Raw genomic sequence first — 25,616 nt, 5'->3', positions numbered from 1 at the left:
CACAGGAACAAACAGCGGGTTAAACCCCCCAGCCCAACTTCCCGAGGGTACATACATGAACTGCAGCTAAACCTGCGCCGCGCCAGCATGAGAGGGGTCTCTGTCTTTCACAGCAGCTTGCATTTATAGGTCACCTTTATTTAAAGCAAGGCCCTTCACAGGAGTGGCATCAAGAAAAAAATTTCACACTGGGCCACAGGACTAGATATTAGGTCAGGAAGACAGGTCAGAGAGTTTTAAGGAGCATCTTGGGGAGGGCGTGAGAGGGAGGCGGAGGGGGGTGAGGGAGGTGGGGGGGCAAGGGGGGCGGGAGGGGCAAGGGAGGCGAGGGAGGTGGGGGCGAGGGAGATGGGGGGCGAGTGGGGCGAGGAGAGGCAGCATGGATGAGAACAAGAGAGAAAACACGTGCGAAGGAGAGAATGTGGGAGCGAAGGAGAGAATGTGAGAGCGAAGGAGAGAACGTGGGAGCAAAGGAGAGAATGTGAGAGCGAAGGAGAGAATGTGAGAGCGAAGGAGAGAACGTGGGAGCGAAGGAGAGAACGTGGGAGCGAAGGAGAGAAGGTGAGAGCGAAGGAGAGAACGTGAGAGCGAAGGAGAGAACATGGGAGCGAAGGAGAGAATGTGAGAGCGAAGGAGAGAATGTGAGAGCGAAGGAGAGAACGTGGGAGCGAAGGGGAGAATGTGGGAGCGAAGGAGAGAATGTGGGAGCGAAGGGGAGAACGTGGGAGCGAAGGAGAGAACGTGGGAGCGAAGGAGAGAATGTGAGAGCGAAGGAGAGAATGTGGGAGCGAAGGAGAGAATGTGAGAGCGAAGGAGAGAATGTGAGAGCGAAGGAGAGAATGTGAGAGCGAAGGAGAGAGTGTGGGAGTGAAGGAGAGAACGTGGGAGCGAAGGAGAGAACGTGGGAGCGAAGGAGAGAACGTGGGAGCGAAGGAGAGAATGTGAGAGCGAAGGAGAGAGTGTGGGAGTGAAGGAGAGAACGTGGGAGCGAAGGAGAGAACGTGGGAGCGAAGGAGAGAACGTGGGAGCGAAGGAGAGAATGTGAGAGCGAAGGAGAGAATGTGAGAGCGAAGGAGAGAGTGTGGGAGCGAAGGAGAGAACGTGAGAGCGAAGGGGAGAACGTGGGAGCGAAGGAGAGAACGTGGGAGCGAAGGAGAGAATGTGAGAGCGAAGGAATGTGAGAGCGAAGGAGAGAGTGTGGGAGCGAAGGAGAGAACGTGAGAGCGAAGGAGAGAATGTGAGAGCGAAGGAGAGAATGTGAGAGCGAAGGAGAGAACGTGAGAGCGAAAGAGAGAACGTGGGAGCGAAGGGGAGAACGTGGGAGCGAAGGGGAGAACGTGGGAGCGAAGGAGAGAACGTGGGAGCGAAGGAGAGAATGTGGGAGCGAAGGAGAGAATGTGGGAGCGAAGGAGAGAATGTGGGAGAGGAGAGAACGTGGGAGTGAAGGAGAGAACGTGGAAGCGAAGGGGAGAATGTGAGAGCGAAAGAGAGAACGTGGGAGCGAAGGAGAGAACGTGGGAGCGAAGGAGAGAACGTGGGAGCGAAGGAGAGAACGTGGGAGTGAAGGAGAGAATGTGAGAGCGAAGGAGAGAACGTGGGAGCGAAGGAGAGAATGCGGGAGCAAAGGAGAGAACATGGGAGCGAAGGAGAGAACGTGGGAGCACAGAAGCTACCGAATGAAAGAAAGCGAGCGAGATGACAGAAATGGAGAACAGGAATGGACTCAACAGTAATAAAAACAGAAAAATGCTGGGAACACTCAGCTGGTCTGTTCAGAAGCGCTGAGTTAACATTCTGGAGGTCGGTCATCAGCCTGAAACATGAACCTTTGTCTGTCAGACCTGCTGAGGGCTCCTCTGGCACATTTCAGTCTGCCAGCGTCCACAGCATTTTCCTTTTGTGTTGTGCGTGTGAGTGTAATGTGAGGGACTTGTTGGGGGTGGTGGTAACCTACTGTCGACTAGCCTGAGCCAGAGATTCAGGAAAGGAAGGGAGACAAGAGACAGGATTTATGGAAATACGGTAACAACTGGTCACGGGCCAATGTACTGATTTTACGCATAATTTCAGTTGGAGACTCTTTTAGCCTCAATTATCTGATGCTTAACACTCTCCATTGAATCTATTCCAATTGGAGTCAACAGTGCACCACAGACATCAAAACACGTTCACAAGACTAAATAGCTCAGTGTGGTGTTAATTGAGTCTTAACATGAAGCAGGGACCAAGAACAGGCTGAGAATACAAAAGAGCGACAGGTTGTTTGCTCGCAGCTTCAGAAATGAGGAACATTTCTTGGCATAATCCACCAGCAGGATTTACCGAGTTAGGCAGGAGTTGATTGTGGTGAGTGCAGAGACACAGAGAGAGAGAGAGAGAGAGAGAGAGACAGAGAAAGATTGAGAGACACAGAGAGAGACACAGAGAGAGAGATACAGAGACAGAGACCGAGGGAGAGACAGAGACACACAAAGAGAGAGAGAGACAGACAGACAGAGACCGAGGGAGAGACAGAGACACAGAGAGACAGATAGACAGACAGAGAGAAAGAGACACAGAGAGAGAGAGAGACACAGAGAGAGAGAGAGACGCAGAGAAAGAGAGACACAGAGAGAGAGAGACACAGAGAGAGAGAGACACAGAAAGAAACACAGAGAAACACAGAGACACAGAGAGAGAGAGACACAGAAACAGGGAGAGAGAGAGACAGACACACAGAGAGACAGACACACAGAGACAGACACACAGAGAGAGACACACACAGAGAGAAACACAGAGAGAGAAACACAGAGAGAGAAACACAGAGAGAAACAGAGAGAGACAGAGAGAGAGAGAGAGACAGAGAAACAGGGAGAGAGAGAGACAGACAGAGAGAGAGAAAGAGAGAGACACAGAGAGAAGGAGAAAGAGGGACAGAGAGACAAAAAGAGAGAGACAGAGAGAGAGAGAGGGAGACAGAGAGAGAGGGGGACAGAGAGAGACAGCGAGAGGGACAGAGAGAGACAAAAAGAGAGAGACAGACAGGGAGGCAGACAGGGAGGCAGACAGGGAGGCAGACAGGGAGACAGGGAGGGAGACCGAGAGGCAGACCAAGGGAGAGAGAGACAGAGAGGGAGAGAGAGACAGAGGGGGAGAGAGAGAGAGAGAGAGAGAGAGACAGACAGACCGAGGGAGAGAGAGACAAAGAGGGAGAGAGAGACAGAGGGGGAGAGAGAGAGAGAGAGAGACAGACAGACCGAGGGAGAGAGAGAGGGAGTGTGAGAGAGAAAGAAAGGGAGAGAGAGAGAGAGAGTGTTCTCCAGTTTCTTTCTCCTGCTGTTGGAAGAGCTGGACTAATTGTTCCCGGCTGTGAGAGTGACTCTTGATCAAGGCACAACAAAATGCCACAAATCATTTGAGCCAACTGTAAGCGTCTGGGTGTTGCAAGGCAGCTACTCGATAACCCAAAGTAGTGGCAAAGCTCATACTGGCTGGTGGTCCATTCTGTTCGCCTGTTCTGTTTTCAAAAGTGATTACAAAGTCAAATAAATATATATAATACATATACATATATATATATGTACATATAAAGGAGCAGCCCTCAATGGGTAACATGATAGTCCTTCTGTGTTACCTGTCGTGTGGGGTCACCAGTTTGGGTGGGCTCTTCAGGTACTGTTTGAAACGCAGCTCAAATGCCTGCCCTATGGTGCTGATTACGTCCTGAGCCAACGCGTCGGGACACTCTAATATATGGCAGGCTGGAAAACAAAAATGGACATTGAGGGGGAACAGAAGACCAACGAGGGACAGCCGCGGCGGCCGCGACGTTCCTGTGGCAGGACTGTGACAAACAACACGCACCCACCTCTTTGATTGACGGGATCTTTGGCAACGTAGGCGACGTACTCTGCGGTGTCCTACAGGGGGCGACAAGCAAACCGTGGGTTACGCGGTGCCCAGGGAGGGAGCTTCATTGCTGATAAGCACAGCGCTGGCAAAGCCATTCAGACCAGGAGCCGCCAGCTACCCAGTCACTTCCTGCACACGAACGGTGCCGCGGGCATGGCCGCTTTGTCACTCGAACCCGTCGACCCGAAAGAAACCTCATGTTTCAAGGAGAGCCGGCCGTCTGATGCCCTTGGCCCGAAGCCTGGCACAAAACGCTTTACCGTTCCCTCACCGGCACAGCAGCAAGCTGGCCATTCAGCCCCTCGAGCCTGCCCCACCCACGCAATGAGGTCACGGCTGATCTGCGACCATCGACCCACCCTTTGCCCCCTATCCCTCCGTACCCTCGCCCCCTATCCCTCCGTACCCTCGCCCCCTATCCCTCCGTACCCTCGCCCCCTATCCCTCCGTACCCTCGCCCCCTATCCCTCCGTACCCTCGCCCCCTATCCCTCCGTACCCTCACCCCCTATCCCTCCATACCCTCACCCCCTATCCCTCCGTACCTTTGGTGAACAAAAACCTCAGATTTAAAATGAATAACTGACCCATCGTCGATTGCCATTTGCAGAAGAGAGTCCCAAACTTCTAGAAACCGTGGCGGGTTTCCTCGTTTCATTCCCGAAAGGAGATCCACGTTTTAATCGACGTTGGCCAATGATTGTTACGATTTTTAAAAATTTATTCTTTCATGGGATGTGGGCGTCGCTGGCCAGGCCAGCATTTGCTGACCGTCCATATTTGCCCTTGAACTGAGTGGCCTCGCTAGGGCCATTTCAGAGTGGGGGCAGTTCAGGGTCAACCACATGGCTGTGGGTCTGGAGTCACATGTAGGCCAGACCGGGTAAGGACGGCAGATTTCCCTTCCCCTAAAGGGACATTAGTGAACCAGATAATAGTTATTGTGGTCACCATTACTGAGGCTGACCTTCCATTGAACTGAAATTTAGGTTGTGATGGGATTGGAACCCATGTCCCCGCTGCATTATTGAGACTAGCTTTGTAGTCTCAGTAATGCGGAGACTATAAAGGACAAAGCAGCCCCGCTTGATTGGCACCCCATCCACAAACATTCACTCCCTCCACCACCGACGCACAGTAGCAGCAGTGTGTGTACCATCTACAAGATGCACTGCAGCAACTCACCAAGGCTCCTTAGACAGCACCTTCCAAACCCACGACCACAACCATCTAGAAGGACAAGGGCAGCAGATAGATGGGAACACCACCACCTGCAAGTTCTCCTCCAAGCCCCTCACCATCCTGACTTGGAAATATATCGGCCGTTCCTTCACTGTCACTGGGTCAGAATCCTTGAACTCCCTCCCTAACAGCACTGGGGGTGTACCTACACCACAGGGACTGCAGCGGTTCAAGAAGGCGGCTCACCGCCAGCTTCTCAAGGGAAATTAGGGATGGGCAGTTCAGGGTCAAACACATGGCTGTGGGTCTGGAGTCACGTGTAGGCCGGACCGGGTAAGGACCTAGCCAGCGACGCCCACATCCCATGAATTCCAGATTTATTAATTGAATTTAAATTTCACCAGCTGCCGTGGTGGGATTTGGACCCATGTCCCCCCAGAGCATTAGCCTGGGCCTCTGGGTTACTAGCCCAGTGATATTGCCATCTCCCCCTATAATGGGTAAATATCAGCCAGTTGCGACAATCAAAAACTGTAGGGCCACGAACCCATGCAGGTTATGGAAAAGGAGCGGCACCTTAGAACAGCAGAGAGTACTTACTGGGTCCCCTCCAGAGGCGAAGGATATGGACTGCATGTGATGATTGGCAATTATCTGCAAGAAGAAAGATGAATTATTTTCTCAGAGCGTTGACAGGGAACAGGCTTTGAGAGCGATGGACCGTTCAGATGAGGCTTCGGTACAGCTCGCCAATGCGTCAACCTGGCCGCGCGCACAGCCATTCTTAAGCACGGCCCAGCCACCCCGGTGTTAGCGCAGTGCCCACCCCCACAAGGGTCGCTAAGCATGTACAGTCCTTCCCTCCCCCACCAGCACCCCCCCAGCCCCCAGCAAGCCCCGATCAATCAAAGCTTGGGTCCTACAACATAAAGCAAGCTGAATCCTCACAACTGCAGCTACAGTTCAAGGAGGGAAGGCCAAGTCAGACAGTGGCCCCCATCTAGCCTAAACATTGGCCAAGATTAGGATTCAGGAACAGGAACAGGAGTAGGCCAGACAGCTCTCTGAGCCGAATAAAAGCTAGAAAATGCTGGTAAAACTCAGCAGGTCTGGCAGCATCTATGGAGAGAGAAACAGTTAACGTGTCGAGTCCAATATGACTCTTCTTCGAGCCTGCTCCGCCATTCTACATTGATCTATCGCGGCTGATCTTGAGTATTGCTGAAGAAAGAGACACGTTGAAACTTCCCGTCTTGCACTCATCAGGACACTTTGCAAGAGTGCCGGCCTAAGGGGAAAACAACAATTTGTACTGCATGAGAAGAGAGTGCTGACTGGTTGGCAAGTGGACTCTTGATTGGTAGAGGGGTTGCCATGGAGAATGCACCAGTGACAGTGATCGGCTGATATTCTACCTCGATTCCACTTTACCACCCTCTCCCTCGATTCTCTTAATGCCCATAAAAAGTCCAGTGACCAAGAAAAGTCAAGTCGTCCTGAGATACAGAGATGGCCAGAACCCTTGGATTCACACCAGCAGAGGAGGGGAGAGCACTGGTGGGGTGAAGAGGGCAAAATCCAATCATTTCAAACCCTAATTACCCTGGGGGCTAAATTATGTATCGCTCACTAGGCGTGCTCCCCACTCGCTGCGTGAAATAGTTTTCCTTGTGTCGCTTTTGCTTCTTTAACCAATTTAAATCCATGCCCTCAATCTTTTCACAAGTGGGGACAGTTTCTGCCTATCTACTCTGTCCAGATCCCTCATGATTTCGAACACCTCTGTCAAACCTCCTCTCGGCCTTCTCTTTTATAAAGGGGAACAGTCCCAACTCCTCCAATCTATCTTCGTAACTGAAGTTCCTCATCCCTGGATCTTTCTCGTGAATCTTTCCCGCACTCTCTCCAACGCCTTCACATCCTTCCTCAAGTGTGGTGCCCAGAACTGGACACAATACTCCAGCTGAGGCTGAACTCGTGGCTTGTACAAGTTTGACATAAACTCATTGCTCTTTGGCGAGACCACACCTGGAACACCGTGTACAGTTTTAGTATCTTTACCCAAGGAAGGATGTGTTTGCCTTAGAGGGTGGGGGGGGGCGGTTACAATGAAGTTTCACTGGACTGGTTCCTGGGATGGGCGGGATTGTCCTATGAGGATAGAATGAGAAGGTGTGGCCTATAGTCTCTGGAGTTTCGAAGAACAAGGTTATCCCATTGAAATGTATCGAGTTCATCACCAGGTTGGCTGCTGGCAAGTTGTCTACCCGGGTCAGAGAGCCCTAGGATACTCAATGTCAAGGATAAAGGGTTGGCCGTTTTGGGCCTAGATGAGGAGAAATTTCTTCCCTCAGAGGGTGGTGAATCTTTGGAATTCTCTACCCCGGAGGGCTGCGGAGGCTCAGTCGTCGAGTACATTCAAGGCTGAGATGGATAGATTTTTGGGCAATACAGGGAGTAAGGGGCATTGCGGAAAGGTTGAGCTGAGGGCTGAAGGGCAGTCAGGGTCGTATTGAAAGGCGGAGCAGGTCCGAGGGGCCGAAAGGCCTCCTTCCTGCGCCTATTTCTTCTGTCCTCCTCGCGAGGCCGCGTAGTTAATGGAGGGGTATTACCCGTCGGCGCATGGGCTGTCTACGTCCGGTCCAGGGAGTCTCGCTTACCTGTTTGCAGTCTGAGGCCATGAGGTTGAGGCTGCTGGTCGAGATGGTGAGGGTGATGGGCATCCCGGCAAACTGCAGGTTGCTTTTCCCCAGGATGGTATTGAGGGATCGGCTGCAGGGCTGTCGGGGACAGAGAAGGAAAACGGTCAATTCAGTAAAAGATATCATTGCGCAGCCGGTCAATGCAAATCCACCACAAGGATTTTCCTCTATATCAAGGGTATAATCCCTTCTCATCTATTTGCCACCCAATGTGAGGAGGAAGCACCAATTAAACACTGTGTTGCTGAATCAGCGCCTAAGTTTTAATAAGCCTTTATAGCGCCTTTCACAACCTCAAGACGTCCCAAAGTGGTTACAGGCAACGAACTACTGAAGTGTGGTCACTGTTGTAATGGAAATGCAGCAGCCAATTTGCGCACAGCAAGCTCCCATAAACAGCGATGCGGTCACTGCCCAGATCGTCTGCTTTTAGTGATGTTGGTTATGGGATAAATATTGGCCCCGGGACACCAGGGAACAGCACCCCCCCACCCAACCCCACAGCTCCCTTCCAATAGTGGCTGTGGGGTCTTTTACATCCAGCTGAGGGGGCAGACTTGGGGTGGGGGGCGGGGAGGTCTCCGTTTAATGTCACATCCTAAAGACGGCACCGCAGGCAGTGCGGCACTCCCTCAGCACTGGCGGGGAGGGGGGGGGAGAGGTGCTTGAACTTGTGACACGATTGATGCCACTTGCTCGAGGCAGGCCAACGCTGGGCGGAGACGCATCTTAGCACCGGCCGCCACCTTCAGGAGAGCGGGGAGAATTAGTCAAAAAGACAGGTTGCGGGTTTGGAAGATGCTGTTGAAGGAGCCTTGGTGAGTTCCTGCAGTGCATCTTGTAGATGGTACACACGCTGCTGCTACTGTGCGTCGGTGGTGGAGGGAGTGAATGTTTGTGGATGGGGTGCCGATCAAGTGGGGCTGCTTTGTCTTGGATGGTGTCGAGCTTCTTGAGTGTTGTGGGAGCTGCACTCATCCAGGCAAATGGAGAGTATTCCGTCACACTCCTGACTTGTGCCATGTAGATGGTGGACAGGCTTTGGGGAGTCAGGAGGTGAGTTACTCACCACAGGATTCCCAGCTTCTGACCTGCTCTTGTAGCCACAGTATTTATATGGCTGGTCCAGTTCCATTTCTGGTCAATGGTAACCCCCAGGACGTTGATAGTGGGGGATTCAGTGATGGTAATGCCATTGAATGTGAAGGCGCAATGGTTAGATTCTCTCTTGTTGGAGATGGTCATTCCTGGCACTTATGTGGTGTGAATGTTACTTGCCACTTATTGGCCCAAGCCTGAATGTTGTCCAGGTCTTGGTGCATTTGGACCCGGACTGCTTCAGTATCTGAGGAGTTACATGGTTATGAACATTGTGCATTCACAGCAACGTGCATTTATACAGCACGTTTAACATAGTAAAACATCCCAAGGTGCATCACAGGAGTATAAATCAAACAGAAATTTGAGCCCGAGCCACATGAGGAAATATTAGGGACGAGTGACCCTAAGCTCGGTCAGGGATTGGTTCTGAGGAGCGTCTCAAAGGAGGAGTGAGTGTGAGAGAGAGAGAGAGAGAGAAGGGGAGGGAGACAGAGAGAGATAGAGACAGACAGAGAGAGAGAGAGAGACAGACAGAGAGAGAGGGAGGGAGACAGAGAGCAATAGAGACAGACAGAGAGAGAGAGAGAGAACGAGAAAGAGAGAGAGAGAGCGGGAGGGAGACAGAAAGACAGAGAGAGATAGAGACAGACAGACAGACAGAGAGAGAGAAGAGAAGAGAAAGAGAGGGAGGGAGAGGGGGAGGGAGGGAAGGGGGGGAAAGAGAGAAAGAGGCAAAGGCGTTTAGTGGGGGAATTCCAGAGCTTCCAGGCAGCTGAAGGCACGGCCGCCAATGGTGGAGTGATGGGAATCAGGGGGGTGATGAGGGAGAGGCAGGAATTTAGCCAGGTGCTCAAGACAGAGTGCACCAGCCTCATTAGGCCATTTCCCGAATGCAAATGCTGGCCTATTCTGAGCAGTATGGTAATTGTCCCCTGCGGCTTGCTCATCCCAGTCTCGGACCTCTCCAGCCGCGCCTAATGGGATTCCTGCCGCTGCTTTACGAGTCTGCACGCTCGATTAATGTCATGGCTTTAGTACTGCACGAGTCCATTAAACGTCACCATAATAAAATATTCAGAAACAGCAATGCAATTAAATACTGACCATCCCGTCCTGGAATTACATTCAATGCTTTTAATGTCAGCTCCCACCCAGGCTGATTAATTCAGTCATGGTAAGGCCCGGGAGCAGGCAAGGCCTCGACGGACGAGGAGGTTAAGTATAGGAAGCGCTTGCCCTGCAGCCAACGTACTTCACAAAAAAAAGCAGATCGAGTTGATTTGCAGAGGCCATTCAGCCCAACTGGTCAATGCTGGTGTTTCTGCTCCACATCAGCCTCCTCCCGCTCTCTTTCTTCTCGCCCAATGAACGGACCCAATTTTTCTGTGGGTCAGTCATTGATTTTTACATTGACCAGAAGTTGGTCTTTGTTGTAGCATTATTCAGCTGTGACAAATTGAGAGCCGTGCAAGTGCTTCCAACAACCTGTGGTACCGTGCAAAATAATTATTGCCATTAGGGGCACACCGGGCCTTATTCCCGCCGCCGTAGGCCGGCTTGTGGTGGAAGCCACTGCGCTGCCTGAAAGGGCGGTGGAAACAGATTGAGTAGGAACTTTTAAAAGGGGGAATTGGAGAAGTATTTGAAGGGAAAACATTTGCAGGGGTGTGGGGGAAACAGCAGGGTTGGCGGGGTCGGAGAAAGAGAGAGAGAGAGAGTGCGACTTAATTGGGATAGATCTTTCAAAGAGCCAGCACAGGCTTGGCAGTTAACTGCCAGTCACCATCAACTGGTGCCTTCTCCACAGCAACGCCTCCATCATTCGGAGTCCACTTGCCAACCAATCAATGCTCTCCTCTCACACAGTATAAATTGTTGTTCCCTTTACGTTTGGTACTCTTGCAAATTGTCCTGATGAGTGCAAGATGAAAAGCTTCAACAGAAAAGTCTCTCTTTATTATATAACGGCTATTTATTAAAACCTAAAAAATTCTAAGAGGATTTGACAGGACCGCTGCAGAGAGGCCATTTCCAACCCGGCTGGAGAGTCCGGAACACGAGGGGTCAGAATCTCAGGGTTAAGGGGTCGGCCATTTTGGATTAAGAGGAGGAGAAATTTCTTCACTCAAGAGGGTTCAGGATCTTTGGATTTCTTTACCCCAGAGAGCTGCGGATGCTCAGTCGTGGGGTAGGTTCAATCGAGAGATTTTTGGACGCTGAGGGAACGAAGGGATACGGCCGGAGAGTGGAGCTGAGGTAGGAGATCAGCCGTGATTGTATCGAATGGCGCAGCAAACTCCAGGGGCCGAGTGGCCTTCTCCTGCTCGTACCTCTTATGGTGGAGGACGTTTAAACGTAAGGAGCTTTCCATCCACGAAAAAAATCTTTTCCTTTCTCTGCGGGCAAGAGAGGATTGTTCAGCATGACCTACGGCAGCCAAACGCACAGGCTTGCGATGAGTCTCAGCTCCCTCGGTGCTGCACCATACCCCCTCAACGCCTCTCTCAGTCGCGAATGATGGACTGGTTGGCACCACCAGTCAACCTCGGAACAGACGTGCCATTCAGTATTGGGCTCACCAGCCACAAGACAACACCAGCCCTTTTTAAAAGCTTCTCTGCCTTTCGGATGAGACCCCCCACTATTTTTTCTCATTCGTTCATCGAATGTGGGTGTCGCTGTCCAGGCCAGCACATGTTGCCCCTCCCTAATTGCCCTTTGAGGAGGTGGTGGGTGAGCCGCCTTCTTGAAACGCTGCAGCTCCTGTGGTGTGGGTATACCCAAAGCGCTGTTAGGGAAGGAGTTCCAGGGTTTTGACTTGTCGACAGCAAAGAAACGGCGGATATAGTTCCAAGTCAGGATGGTGAGCGGCTTGGACAGAAACCTCTGCCTGCTGTCCTTATACTTCAAGGTGATAGAGGTCGCGAGTTTGGAAGGTGCTGTCGAAGGAGCCTTGGCGATATTTAGCCTTCAACCAACATCACTAAAACAGGCTGAGAAGAGAGACATGTTGCTGAAGCTTTTCATCTTGCACTCATCAGGGCAAACCCAAGAACGTCAGATTTCAAACTCTCACCACAATTTATACTACAGGGTAAAAGGGAGCGGATTGGTTGGCAAGTCGACTCTGGTTGGCCAAGGCACTGCCATGGAGGAAGCAAGAGGGAACTTACAGGTTTCCCAAGCTCCTAGGTCATTCAAAAAATATGCTTGAGCATATTCCTTCCGCAATTAGACAACATTTGCTAAATAATCCTCAGCACTCTTAAGAATTACGGTGACAACCAATTTAAGATCATCAGTCAGGTTCGCAGTATGGCGGCATTTGCATGTACTGGAAACTAGATATATTAATGCACGGGGCCCCTGTTCTTTGCAGACAGAAAGAACATGTACACACATTACGCCTGTTACACCTAAAGAAAATAAGCGACAGCCATTCGCTGACTCATTCCTCGGGGCAATGCCTTGTCCAATCATGGTCAAGCTGCCTGGTTTAAATTTCAAACAGTGCTTGACAGTTAACTGTCAGTCACCATCACTGGTGCATTCGCTGTGGCAACGTCTCTACCAATCTCCTCACATACAGTATAAATTCTTTTCCCCTTATATTGGTATTCTTGTGAACTGTCCTGATGAGTGCAAGGCGAAAAGCTCCGACATGTCTCTTCTTTCAGCAATACTCAAGTTCTATATTGCCAAACGACTGTTCATACTCCTTCTGTCTGCACAGAACGAGTGTATGAAGGTATGTGGCTTCTCGCAAGTGTACAGCTCAACTGATTATCTTAAATGGATTGTTCCGAGTTGCATTTAGTCCCCTCAGGGTTGAGGATCTGGCCGATTATCGCACCGCTGCTCGCGGGATCTTGCTGTACACAAATCGGCCGCCAACGCTTCCTACGTCACAACAGTGGCCGCCACTTCTAAAAGGTCCCTGATCGGCGGTGAAGCGCTTTGGGACGTGCTGAGTTTGCGAAAGGCTACTAGAGGAATTCAAGCACTTTCTTCCTGTGCGCGAACGGATACTGAGCGCGCGCGCGGTGACAATTCACCTCGACTCCCGACTCCCGTCCGGCCTGCACGAGCGGGTCAAGCTTCAGCCCGTGTGCCACGCGAGCCCCTTCCTCCCCGGAAGCAGTCCCGTGGGACACGGGTCAGTTACTGCGCGAGTCGTTCAGCCTTTTCTAAAGCGCCAGCGGGCGCAGCGGTGGAAGATTTCAGGAAGCGCTCGACTTACCTTCCTCCTCCTGAATATCCCTCTCGCTCCAGGCACAGCTTCACACACCACACTTATTGCTTCTCTGCCGGGAACAAAGAGTAAAACGATTACTCACGTCGATATCGAGGCCGCTTGATGCTAAAAACACGGACTTAAAAAAACCAGTCAGGGCGACAGGGCACTGCAGTACCGGGCCCCTTCACCTGATTATTATAACAATCCCTCCCTCTCGGAACAGGCTTGATTTAAGTCGTCTCCATTTAAGGCTTGAGGGGCTGAACGGCTCTCTCCATTTAAGTCGGAGGGGGAGGTGAGGAGAGATCCCTTCTCTCGGAGGGTCATTAGTCTGTGGAATTCTCTCCCTCAGAGGACACTGGAGGCTGAGTCATTAATAAATTCGAGGGTGAGTTAGGCAGGGTTTTTGATCGACACTGGGCGTCAAGGGTCACGGAGGGCAGGCTGGAAAGTAGAGTTGAGGCCACAGTCAGATCAGCTGTGATCTTATCGAATGGCGTGCAAGCTCCAGGGGCTTGAATGGCCTACCCCTGCTCCTATTTCTCACGTTCCCTGTCCTTCTTCTTCCCAGGCTCCACCGAGATGGAATGAGGGCCTCCCCACAGGCCCCGTGGATGGCGACAGCTCTGGCAGACCCCACCCCGGTACTCAGCTGCTGGGCCACATCAGTAGGGAAGGTGTGATTGTTTCTCCGTCCCCACCATGTCCAACGGTGTGATGACAGGATGGGGGGAAAAGAGAGGGCGGAAGAAAATAACAACTCAGGAGCCAGACTGGTCGAGGCCAGCGCGACAGGAAGACCCGAGTAAAAAAATAACTGGTTGGTCGGCCTTACTGGTGGCAACAAGGTAGTGGTGGCTATGAGAGAGCCATTCGTCCATCAAGAGCTTTGCTCTTCGTTCCAGAGAGTGGTGGGACTGAGTCTGCACATCTCTTCTCCCACACCACTGGGTGTTCAATCTCAACCATCCAGTGGGGGAAGACGTTCGAGGCTTTTTGCTGGAGGAAGGGGAACTGGGAGAATGCTGAGGGGGGGACAGGGAAGAGGTGTCTGGGCAAGCTCACACACAAGAACAAGGAGCGGGAAGAGGCCATTTGGCCCCTCGAGCCTGCTCCACCAGTCAGTACGATCACGGCTGATCTGGTTGTGGCCTTAACTCCACCCTCCTGCCCGTCGCCCCCCATAACGTTTGAGGACTCTGGGTCTATACTCGATGGAGTTTAGAAGGATGAGGTAGTGGGGGGCGGGATCTGATTGAAACTTACAGAATACTGAAAGGCCTGGATAGAGGTGGACGTGGGGAAGATGTTTCCATTAGTAGGAGAGACTAGGACCCGAGGGCACAGCCTCAGAGTGAAGGGAAGACCTTTTAGAACAGAGATGAGGAGAAACTTCTTTAGCCAGAGAGTTGGTGAATCTATGGAATTCATTGCCACAGAAGGCTGTGGAGGCCAGGTCATTGAGTGTATTTAAGACCGAGACAGATAGGTTCTTGATTGGTAAGGGGATCAAAGGTTACGGGGAGAAGGCGGGAGAATGGGGTTGAAAAACTTATCAGCCCATGGTTGAATGGCGGAGCAGACTCAATGGGCCGAATGGCCTAATTTCTGCTCCTATGTCATATGGTCTTATAACCCTCGACTCAATTGTCGACCAAAAAAAACCTGTCTAACTCGGCCTTGAATACATTCAGTGACCTGGCCTCCACTGCTCTCTGGGGAAGAGAATTCCAAAGACAACGAAGTCAAGGGTCATGGGGAACAGACAGGGAAGTAGAGTTAAGGCCTGAGAGAAGAAATTCCTCCTCACCTCTGTCTTCAATGGGAGGCCCTTTATTTTGAAATTGTGCCCCCTTGTTCTAGATTCCCCCACGAAACATCCTCTCAGCATCCACCCTGTCAACCCGCTCAGGGTTTTATATGTTTCAATAAGGTCGCCACTCATTCTTCTAAACTCCAATGGGAACAGGCCCAACCTGCTCGACCTTTCCTCATAAGACAAAAACCCTTCATCCTAGGAATCAGCCGAGTGAACCTTCTTTGAACTGCTTCCAATGCAAGTGTATCCCTTAAATAAAGAGGGACACAAACCACTCTTGCCATCTGGTTTGACAGCAGGGGGCCTGGGGGGCACGTAGCTTCCCCTGGAAAATGGCAGACATGGCAAAGGAAAAACTGCGGCCCTTGCCCATTGGGAAAGGACATTTCAGAAGCCAGCTTGGGAAGGGTTGGATCACTGGAAAGCCACAACACATCCACAAACATTCACTCCCTCCACCGCCGACGCACAGTAGCAGCAGCGTGTGTACCATCTACAAGATGCACTGCAGCAACTCACCAAGGCTCCTTCGACAGCACCTTCCAAACCCACGGCCACTACCATCTAGAAGGACAAGGGCAGCAGACACATGGGGAACACCACCACCTGCAAGTTCCCCTCCGAGCCCCTCACCATCCCTGACTTGGAAATATATCGGCCGTTCCTTCACTGTCGCTGGGTCAAAATCCTGGAACTCCCTCCCTAACAGCACGGTGGGTGTACCTACACCACAGGGACTGCAGCGGCTCAAGAAGGCGGCTCACCCACCACCTTCTCAAGGCACAATTAGGGATGGATGATAAATGCTGACCCAGCCAGTGACACCCACATCCCATAAATGAATAAAATAAAAATCAAGATCTCTGCATTTCCAAAATTCTGTCTGCGCTATTGGCAGCTGGAGGAACGATGCACGGTCCTGTAGCCATTGTTGGCTGGATGGAGTGACAGTGAAGACACTTGTGATTAAAAGGGGTGAAGAAGCACTGAGTGAACTGAACAAGGAACCAGAGGGAGAATTTTTTTTTTAAACACAGTGAGTTGTTGTGATCGGGAAGGCGCTGCCTGAAAGGGCGGTGGAAGCAGATTCAATAGGAACTTTCAAAAGGGGGGAATCGGATAAATACTTGGAGGGGAAAAATTTGCAGGGATATGGGGGAAAGAGCCGGCAGGGGCGGGGGTTGGAGTGGAGCTGATTGGATAACTCTTTCAAAGAGCAGGCACAGGCATGAGGGGCCGAATGGCCTCCGCCTGTGCTGTGGGCTGCTCTTATGCAGATCCGACTGGTCCTGACCCTGCGCTGAGCAGAGATGGTGGCATCTCCCTGAAGGAGAGGAGAAGCATAGAGAGCGAGCGAGAGCGAGAGCGAGAGAGCGAGCGAGAGGGAGAGTGAGAGCGAGCGAGAGAGCGGGGGCAAGAGAGCTAGAGCGGGAGCGAGAGGGAGTGAGAGAGCGGGGGCGAGAGAGCTAGAGCGAGAGAGAGCGAGAGGGAGTGAGAGAGCGAGAGGGAGTGAGAGAGCGAGAGGGAGTGAGAGAGCGAGAGGGAGTGAGAGAGCGAGAGGGAGCGAGAGAGAGCGAGAGAGAGCGAAAGAGAGCGAGAGAGAGAGCGAGAGAGAGCGTGAGAGAGCAAGAGAGAGCGAGAGAGAGAGCGCGAGAGAGCGCGAGAGAGAGAGCGAGAGAGAGAGCGAGAGAGAGAGCGAGAGAGAGCGAGAGAGAGTGAGAGAGAGCGAGAGAGAGCGAGAGAGAGAGCGAGAGAGATAGAGCAAGCGAGAGAGAGAGCGAGAGAGCGAGAGAGAGAGAGAGTGAGAGAGAGAGCGAGAGCGAGAGCGAGAGAGAGAGCGAGAGAGAGAGCGAGCGAGAGAGCGAGCGAGAGAGAGAGCGAGAGAGTGAGCGAGAGAGAGAGCGAGAGAGAGAGAGAGAGAGAGAGAGAGCGAGAGAGAGAGCGAGAGAGAGAGCGAGAGAGAGAGCGAGAGAGAGAGAGAGAGAGAGAGAGCGAGAGAGAGAGCGAGAGAGTGAGCGAGAGAGAGCGAGAGAGAGAGAGAGAGAGAGAGAGCGAGAGAGAGAGCGAGAGAGTGAGCGAGAGAGAGAGCGAGAGAGAGAGAGAGAGAGAGAGAGCGCTTCACATGGGCGACTCCGCTGGAAGCTGATGGAAGGGCTGCCGGGAGCTTTCAGAGAGGGGGTGGGGTACTGTCAGCAGCATCAGGACCCAGCTGAGGGTGGGGTGGGGGGGGGGCTTCAAAATCATTTGCAGGGAAGTAAGTTCCCTGAAATGTTTCAGCAAAAAGATTTTCCTTTAGGAATTTAAAATGGAAATTTAATCAACATTGTCTTGACCGACGAGGAAACCGGATATCAAGATGGATTGAGACAACGGGGATCGAACATGCTTTGCATGAGTCCTGAACTAAGGAACATTTTGCCAGTAAATCTTTGGCTCACCTTGTGACCTGTGTCCTGGTGTTGAAATCCAACGCTCTCATTGACTGGAGAACTTCCACACAACCCATGTACTGAAAGGTAAAAAAGCAACAAGCGATAAGTGATCGAAACCACTGGGGATTTCACATCGTACAGGCAATATTTCAATTCACATATTCATCTCCTCAGTGGGCCGCTGCATTTAGGGAAACAAAAGGGGTCTGGCTCCAGGAGAGTGAGAGAGAGAGAGATAAATGATGTGAAGCATCCTCCGCTGTCAGCTGTGGCTTAGTAGGCCTCGCTCCCTCACCTCGGAGTCAGAAGGTTGTGGGTTCGAGTCCCCACTCCAGAGACTCGAGTTCTGAACTGAAGCAGTGCTGCACTGTCGGAGGGTCGGTACTGAGGAAGTGCTGCACTGTCAGAGGGTCAGTACTGAGGGAGCGCCGCACTGTCAGAGGCTCAGTACTGAGGGAGTGCCACACTGTCGGAGGGTCAGTGCTGAGGGAGTGCCGCACTGTCGGAGGGTCAGTACTGAGGGAGTGCTGCACTGTCGGAGGGTCAGTACTGAGGGAGCGCCGCACTGTCGGAGGGTCAGTACTGAGGGAGTGCCGCACTGTCGGAGGGTCAGTACTGAGGGAGTGCCACACTGTCGGAGGGTCAGTGCTGAGGGAGTGCCGCACTGTCGGAGGGTCAGTACTGAGGGAGTGCCGCACTGTCGGAGGGTCAGTACTGAGGGAGCGCCGCACTGTCGGAGGGTCAGTACTGAGGGAGCGCTGCACTGTCGGAGGGTCAGTGCTGAGGGAGTGCCGCACTGTTGGAGGGTCAGTACTGAGGGAGCGCTGCACTGTCGGAGGGTCAGTACTGAGGGAGCGCCGCACTGTCGGAGGGTCAGTACTGAGGGAGCGCCGCACTGTCTGAGGGTCAGTGCTGAGGGGGTGCCGCACTGCCGGAGGGTCGGTACTGAGGGAGCGCTGCACTGTTGGAGGTGCCACATCTTTCAGATTAGATGTTAAACCGAGGTCCCTGTCTGCCCCCTCAGGTGGATGTGAAAGATCCCGCGGCTGCTATTGGAAGATAATGCAGGGGTGGGGAGTTCTCCCCAAAGTCCTGGGGCCAATACTTATCACTCAGCCAACATCACTGAAAACAGATGATCTGGGTCATTAACACATTGCTGTTTGTGGGAGCTTGCTGTGCGCAAAGAGGCAGCTGCATTTCCTACGTTACAACAGTGACTGGACTTCAAAAATGTACTGTGGGAGGTCCTGACGTTTGTGAAGGGTGCTATATGTAAGCATGTATGTAACGAACAACACACACGCACGCGCGCACACACACTCACACAGTAAAGCTGCCAGATTTCGCAGTGTAAATGCCAGATGCTTCAAACCCCCATTCTCAAGCAGCAGGCCAGTCACATCCCAGGTTCAATCCCCACTCTCTGCTAAGGGGGCTGGTCTCCACCACGACAGTGCGAAAGGACATCACAATCGGCCTCAGCTCCTCTGGCCCCAGGAGGGGGGAGAGAAACGTGGGCAAGGGGCTCATGACCCCGCTGCTTACCGGGGTCACTGGAAGTGCGGCTGCTGGGTGAGGGTAAAGGGCCAGGGCTGCACTCTTCAGCCTCGTCCCCTCCCTGCTCAGGTAAACCCGCTGGCCCTATCAGCAATCACCCTTGCCTGAAGGTCAACTGAGGGACGAACTGGACGCCGCGCACAGAACTACACCACTGCCTGTTGCTTCTGTAGCGATAGTGGTTATCACATTTCCATCCCGTGTGGAAAGGCTTTGGTTTGTAACCACACAGAAACATTCGCCCTTCCCCACTGCCTCCAAATGCATTGAGCAAAATTAGAACTTCACCGCTGTAAGGGAAAGCCAATAGACTAAAAAAGACTCCTGTGGGCTAACATAATAAACGCTTCATCATTCTCTTGTGCTGGACTGAAGCCATGGAAAACAAGATGATTAAAGGCTGCACATGCGAGTCAAGCAGGCTAATGGATTCCGGCCGCCGCTATTAGAGTGCCTGTGTAATTTTGTCCCCCCCTCTCTCTCTCTCAATGTCCTCACAAAGTGCCTCCGTTTTAATCCGGAAAGCCGCAGCAGATTCCAGAGAGGCCTGGAGGGGTATGCGTTTCCCAGCGGAATAGTCAGAGAAATGGCAAGGCCCGGTCACGCTAAAGCTGTAACTTCAACAAGTCCTTCTATTCTGTGCCCGCTGTCCTGCCCATTCACTGAAGTACGCTGTCACTCTAGACAGCTCTGGGCTAATAAACGCATCGAGAGCCACTGGGACATCTCGAGGCCACGAAAGGCAGGATTGCAGACGGAGGTTGCTTCTTCCAGTTAGCAAAGGCAACCGTGCTGAGCCCGAGTCAGGGCATACTTAACAGCTCTGCTCCTTTAACATGTGTTCAGCTTATACCTGTTGCTTCTCCAAGAGGCAGACATAGGAGTCAGCTCAGAGTCCATGTCCCTGTGCAGCAAGGCCGGCTTGGGCTGATAAGTGCCTGGCAATGACCATTTGAAACGAGAGAGGATCTATTGCCCCCCCTTGACATTCAATTGTATTACCATCGCCGAATCCCTCACTATCAACATCCTGGGGGTTACCATTGACCAGAAACTGAACTGGACCAGCAATATAAATACTGTGGCTACAAGAGCAGGTCAGAGGCCAGGATGCTGAGGAGAGTAACTTGCCTCTTGACTCCCCAAAGCTTCACCATCTACAAGGCTCAGGTCAGGAGTGGGATGGAATACTCCCCACTTGCCTGGATGAGTGCAACTCCAACAACACTCAAGAAGCTCCACACCATCCAGGACAAAGCAGCCCACTTGATTGGCACCTCAACCACCACCTTCAACATTCACCCCTTCCAACACTGACGCACAGTAGCAGCAGTGTGTGTACCATCTACAAGATGCACTGCAGCAACTCACCAAGGCTCCTTCGGCAGCACCTTCCAAACCCACGACCATTACCACCTCGGAGGACAAGGGCAGCAGACACATGGGGAACACCACCACCTGCAAGCTCCTCTCCGAGCCACTCACCATCCTGACTTGGAAATATATCGGCCGTTCCTTCACTGTCGCTGGGTCAAAATCCTGGAACTCCCTCCCTAACAGCACAGTGGGTGTACCTACACCACAGGGACTGCAGCGGCTCAAGAAGGCAGCTCACCCACCACCTTCTCAAGGGGGAATTGGGGGAATGGGGAACAAATGGCTGGTCCTGCCAGCGACACCCACATCCCGTGAAAGAATAAAAAAGTGAATGAATGGTGTGCGCTGTGGTTCAGTTGGCAGTAAGCCTGCCAGAGGCAAAAATGTTGTGGTTTTGAGCCCCAATCCAGAAGCTTGGACACAGAAATAAAATCCTGGTGCCAGCACTGTGCATGTGCTGCACTGTTGGAGGTGCTGTCCTTCGGGTGAGACGTGATGTTGAGGCCCCATCTGCCCCTCTCAGAGGTGGACATGAAAGATCCCATAGCCACTATTGGAAGTGTTTGGTTTTGGATGCAGGGTTTCACCCCAAAGTCCTGCATATTTAGCTCTTCGCCCACATCACCAGGGCACAGGTGATCCGGGTCACTGTCACCATTGCTGTTTGTGGGAGCTTGCTGTGCACAAATTGGCTGCCGCGCTTCCTACATAACAACAGTGACCGCACTTTGAATAGTGACTCATTGGCTGTGAAGCGCTTCGGGACATCCTGAGGTTGTGAAAGGCGCTAGGGAAATGAAAGCTTTTTTTCCCCCCCTTTATGTGTACACACACGCCCATGTTGGGGAGGAAGAGACCAGGTTCGCCAGTGGGGACCCGTAGCATAATGGATACCAACTCTCGCCATCACGGGTCATGCGTGGCCTTGATGACGGTACAGGTGGAAGCCTCAGTGAGAATGGCCACCCTCAGCAGAGATAGGAGCGCAAGGAAAACCACTGGCAAATGTATAAAGGGTTGGTGGATATGCTAATGAGACCATGGTGATAATCAATGGTCAGTAGTCAGATGACCAAAAGAGCTAGGCACAGAATAGTCTGAGCCCTGAACACCAAGTGCTTACCCTGAGTTCTTTGTCACTGGTTCCTAATCAATTGTTCGAAGTTAAACCATACCGGCTAACTCAAGTCTGTCATAGGGAAGCAAAGCCCCATCAAGGAACGGTAAGACGAGAAAGCATGGTAAATAGTAAAACCTCACTAAAGCTCAATAACATTAGCAGAACAAAAAGTGCGAGAGGGAGGAAGACGAGGATAAATATTTTTACACAGCGAGTTGTTGTGATCTGGAAGGCGCTGCCTGAAAGGGCGGTGGAAGCAGATTCAACAGGAACTTTCAAAAGGGGGAATTGGATAAATACTTGGAAATTTGAAGGGCGATGGGGCTGATTGGATGGCTCCTTCAAAGAGCTGGCACAGACACAGTCGGCTGAATGGCCTCCTTCGATGCTGTATCAGTCGATGATTCTATTCCAGTAGCAGGCCCGCAATGCTTCCGAGTTTATTCTCCCCGAGATCGTGGCACACATTCTGTGCTCCACATGCTATCTAGGTCACCAACATAGCCACAGAGGATGACATCAGCTTTTATAATACGGATGACTTAGAACTCTGCCTAAATTCAAACATAAGGGCTTCGCTGAGTGATGCACAGACATAAATAGGTCAGCCGTAGTTCAGTGGGTAGCATTCCCACCAGAGTCAATAGGTCAGAGGTTCGAGCTCCAATCCAGAAATTTGCACAGTAAATCTATGCTAACAGTCCAAACGCAACACTGAGTGGGTGCAGCACTGCCGGAGGTGCCGCCGTTCAGGATGGGAAGTTCAACTCAGGCCCTGCCATCTGTCATCTCAGTGGGTGGCAACAGATCCTGTGCTGGTATTGGAAGAAAGGCCAACGTTTATCCCTCACCCAACGTCACTGTAAACGGATGATCTGGATCATGGCTGTTTGTGGGGAGCTTGCTGTGTGCCAGTTAGCTGCCGCATTACAACAATGACTGCACTTATATAAAAAAAAAGTACCTGATTGGCGGTGAAGTGCTTTGGGGCACCAGAAAAGGCGCTTATAGAAACGCAAGACTTTGTCCTTTAGTCTGATCCGTTCTATGAAGAGCCACCCCTGAGCCGCTGTGATGGCCTTTTCGCCGCCAGCCTTCCACGTGACAGAAAGGATGTTTCCTCTTGTGGGTTGAGTCCAAAACACGGGGGCGATGATGGGGGTGGCGGGGGGGCACTGGTTTAAAATTAGGGATCACCCTTTTAGAACAGGGGTGAGGAGAAATTTTTTTCTCTGAGGGTTGCGCAACTTTGGAACCCTCTACCTCCGGAGGTGGGGTCGCCATGTATTTTTAAGGCAGGGGGGGGGGTAGATAGGTTCCCTGGCCTAACAAGGACCTGAGGTTATCAGGGTAGATGGGAATGTGGAATCTGAAGCACGAACAGATCAGCTATGGTCTTATTGAATGGCGGAGCAGGCTTGAGGGGCCGAATGGCTTCCTCCTATTTCATATTTTCATAGGACGATTCTCAACCCCAGGTCTTTGGACCCATGGGGTAGGATGCTCCACGGGGTCGTTTTTTAAAAATTCATTTCCAGGACGTGGGTGTCGCTGGCTGGGCCCAGCATTTATTGCCCATCCCTAATTGCCCCCTTGAAAAGGTGGGGGTGAGCTGCTTTCTTGAACCGCTGCGGTCCCTGTGGTGTAGGTACACCCCCAGTGCTGTTAGGGAGGGAGTTCCAGGATTTGGACCCAGCGACAGTGAAGGAACGGCCGATATATTTCCAAGTCAGGATGTTGAGTGGCTCGGAGGGGAACTTGCAGGTGGTGGTGTTTCCCATGTGTCTGCTGCCCTTGTCCTTCTAGATGGTAGAGGTCGTGGGTTTGGGCGGTGCTGTCGAAGGAGCCTTGGTGAGTTGCTGCAGTGCATCTTGTAGATGGTACACACGCTGCTGCTACTGTGCGTCGGTGGCGGAGGGAGTGAATGTTTGTGGATGGGGTGTCGATCAAGCGGGGTTGCTTTGTCCTGGATGGTGTCGAGCTTCTTGAGTGCTGCTGGGATCCGGAGTGCAGGATTTGCTTCCATTTCTTTCCTTCTCTGCCTCATCATTGAGGCGCTGCAAGTCAAAGCATGATGCAGCTTGATGGACGGGTTGTCGCCAATTTTGAACGATTGGCAGCGAGCTCCTCCCAGCCATTGATGTCGATGCTGCCCCACTTCAAGGAGAGCTTCAGTGTCTTGGCAGCGCTTTCTTTGTCCCCAACCCCCTCCTTGGGAACGCTGGCAATTGGAGAGTTGAGAGAACAGGACTTGGCGGGAGAGATAGTTTTCAGCCATCCGGACACAGCGTCCAATCGCAAGTTAGTGGCCCAGCTATTGTTAAAGTCGTCTTGCAATTTGTACTGTTTCTAAACGAATCTAGTTAACAGGTGATTTAATGAAAACAGAGCCGTGTTCATTGAAGTTAACATCACTGGCCAACAGAAGCCTCTTTAATCACTGCCGTACTGTACCATAGACACTGACCCCGTGGAAGGTCGGAACAGGAAGTGCAATGAAGCAGGTTTCCTGACCCAGCGTTCAGAGAGTGCCTCCTTCACAGGCCGTCACCTTTCCACAAGCCCAGCAGGACCGTGTACTGACGCGCTGGGGTCAGCCCTGGCTCAACCGGTCACTCTCACGCCTCAGAGCCCGAAGTTCATGGGTTTGAGTCGCAGCTCCAAGAGACTTGAACCCGAATACAGACCAACACCCCCAGTGCCAGTGCTGAGGGAGTGCTGCACTGTCGGAGGGTCAGTACTGAGGGAGTGCTGCACTGTCGGAGGGTCAGTACTGAGGGAGTGCCGCACTGTTGGCGGGTCAGTACTGAGGGAGTGCCGCACTGTCGGAGGGTCAGTACTGAGGGAGCGCCGCACTGTCGGAGGGTCAGTACTGAGGGAGCGCCGCACTGTCGGAGGGTCAGTACTGACGGAGTGCCGCACTGTCGGAGGGTCAGTACTGAGGGAGCGCCGCACTGTTGGAGGGTCAGTACTGAGGGAGTGCCGCACTGACGGATGGTCAGTACGGAGGGGATGCCGCACTGTCGGAGGGTCAGTGCTGAGGGAGTGTCGCACTGTCGGAGTCTACCCTCTCAGCAGAGCATAAGAATATCTCAGGGTACTATTTTGGAGGAGGGCGGGGATGTTCTTCCTTGGCTGCCGGGTTTTCCGGCACAGTAACAGTGACGACACGCTCAATTGGCTGTGAAAGGCCTTGGGACATCCGGAGGTTGTGCAAGGTGCCATATAGAAGTGTAACCTCTTGACCCTGGTTGGGTGAGAAAACTATTCCAGACTTGAAGACAATTCCCACACAGGAGGTGGTTCTTCTGGCACCTCCCCCACACTTTTTCTGTTTGAGGTCATTCTGTTTTGTCAATATCGTTCTACTCCCTCAGCATTTGTCTTTTAAAAAATTCTTTCATGGGGACGTGGGTGTCGCTGGGCAAGGCCAGCGCTTGTTGCCCACCCCTAATTGCCTCCTGAGCCGAGAGCTGGCTCGGCCATTTCAGAGGGGCAGTGCTGTGGATCTGTGGAGTCAAGTGTAGGCCAGACCGGGTAAGGCCGGCAGATTTCCCCCTTCCCTAAAGGGTCATTCATGAAGCAGATGGGCTCTTGCGACAATCGGCGATGGTCACCGTTACTGAGGCTCGTTTTATAACTCCAGGTTTTATGAATTGGATTTAAACTCCACCAGCGGCCGTGGTGGGATTTGAACCCGCGTCCCCAGAGCATTGGCCTGGGCCTCCGGGTTACTAGGCCAGTGAGGTGACCACTCGGCCACCTTTCAGTTGGCGGAGTAGCATTTTGCAATGTCCCGAGGGTTGGGAAAGCGGCTACAGGAATGCAAGTTAGTCATGCCCGCAGTGCTGAGCGTTGGAGTGGCTTTCCTGCATGCTGTTGTACTTAGTCATGCTGCTTCCCTTCGCTGACCAGCATTACGCTGGTATAAGATTATCATAAATCTCCAGAAACTGTGGGTTTGGATCCTGTGGTTTCTTCTTTAGGTTAAACAAAAAGAATTTGAGAGAGCTTGTTATTGTTCTGGTGTCTTGTGTAATCCACAGTTGTCGACTGAATCAATAATTTGCACACAAGTGCGCTATAATTTCTGTTTCAAAATCTCTTTTCTATACGTGCATTCCTGTTGCAGCAATGATGCAGCAAAGAACAATTCGGCCCATCGTGCCTGGGCCAGCCCTTGGAAAAATTAGTCC

At 52.2% G+C, this 25,616-nt stretch overlaps 2 protein-coding genes and 1 long non-coding RNA gene across 11 annotated transcripts in view; 1 reads left to right on the top strand and 2 right to left on the bottom strand.

Annotated features, from left to right (window-relative positions):
• The window catches only part of LOC144672241 (uncharacterized), a 253,793-nt gene that overhangs the window by 57,220 nt on the left and 170,957 nt on the right, over positions 1–25,616 (top strand). The window lies entirely within an intron of this gene.
• shc1 (SHC (Src homology 2 domain containing) transforming protein 1) overlaps positions 1–25,616 on the bottom strand; it is a 144,235-nt gene that overhangs the window by 15,503 nt on the left and 103,116 nt on the right. For all 9 annotated transcript variants that reach the window (XM_078534042.1, XM_078534045.1, XM_078534041.1 and 6 more), the window contains 6 exons: positions 17,370–17,440; positions 13,116–13,179; positions 7,733–7,852; positions 5,673–5,726; positions 3,848–3,899; positions 3,614–3,740 (listed from right to left, as the gene is read on the bottom strand). In XM_078534042.1, coding sequence (XP_078390168.1) covers positions 3,614–3,740; positions 3,848–3,899; positions 5,673–5,726; positions 7,733–7,852; positions 13,116–13,179; positions 17,370–17,440 — 488 coding nt within the window. The remainder of the gene's footprint in view (positions 1–3,613; positions 3,741–3,847; positions 3,900–5,672; positions 5,727–7,732; positions 7,853–13,115; positions 13,180–17,369; positions 17,441–25,616) is intronic.
• Positions 1–25,616, bottom strand: part of LOC144672235 (AN1-type zinc finger protein 6-like) — a 151,995-nt gene that overhangs the window by 39,620 nt on the left and 86,759 nt on the right. The gene's annotated exons all lie outside the window — the stretch shown is intronic.

This window comes from Cetorhinus maximus, chromosome 36 (genome assembly GCF_964194155.1).
Source record: "Cetorhinus maximus chromosome 36, sCetMax3.hap1.1, whole genome shotgun sequence".
Classification (NCBI taxonomy): domain Eukaryota; kingdom Metazoa; phylum Chordata; class Chondrichthyes; order Lamniformes; family Cetorhinidae; genus Cetorhinus; species Cetorhinus maximus.
Note: the sequence above shows the minus strand (reverse complement) of the source record. Positions and strands in the feature narration are given on the sequence as shown.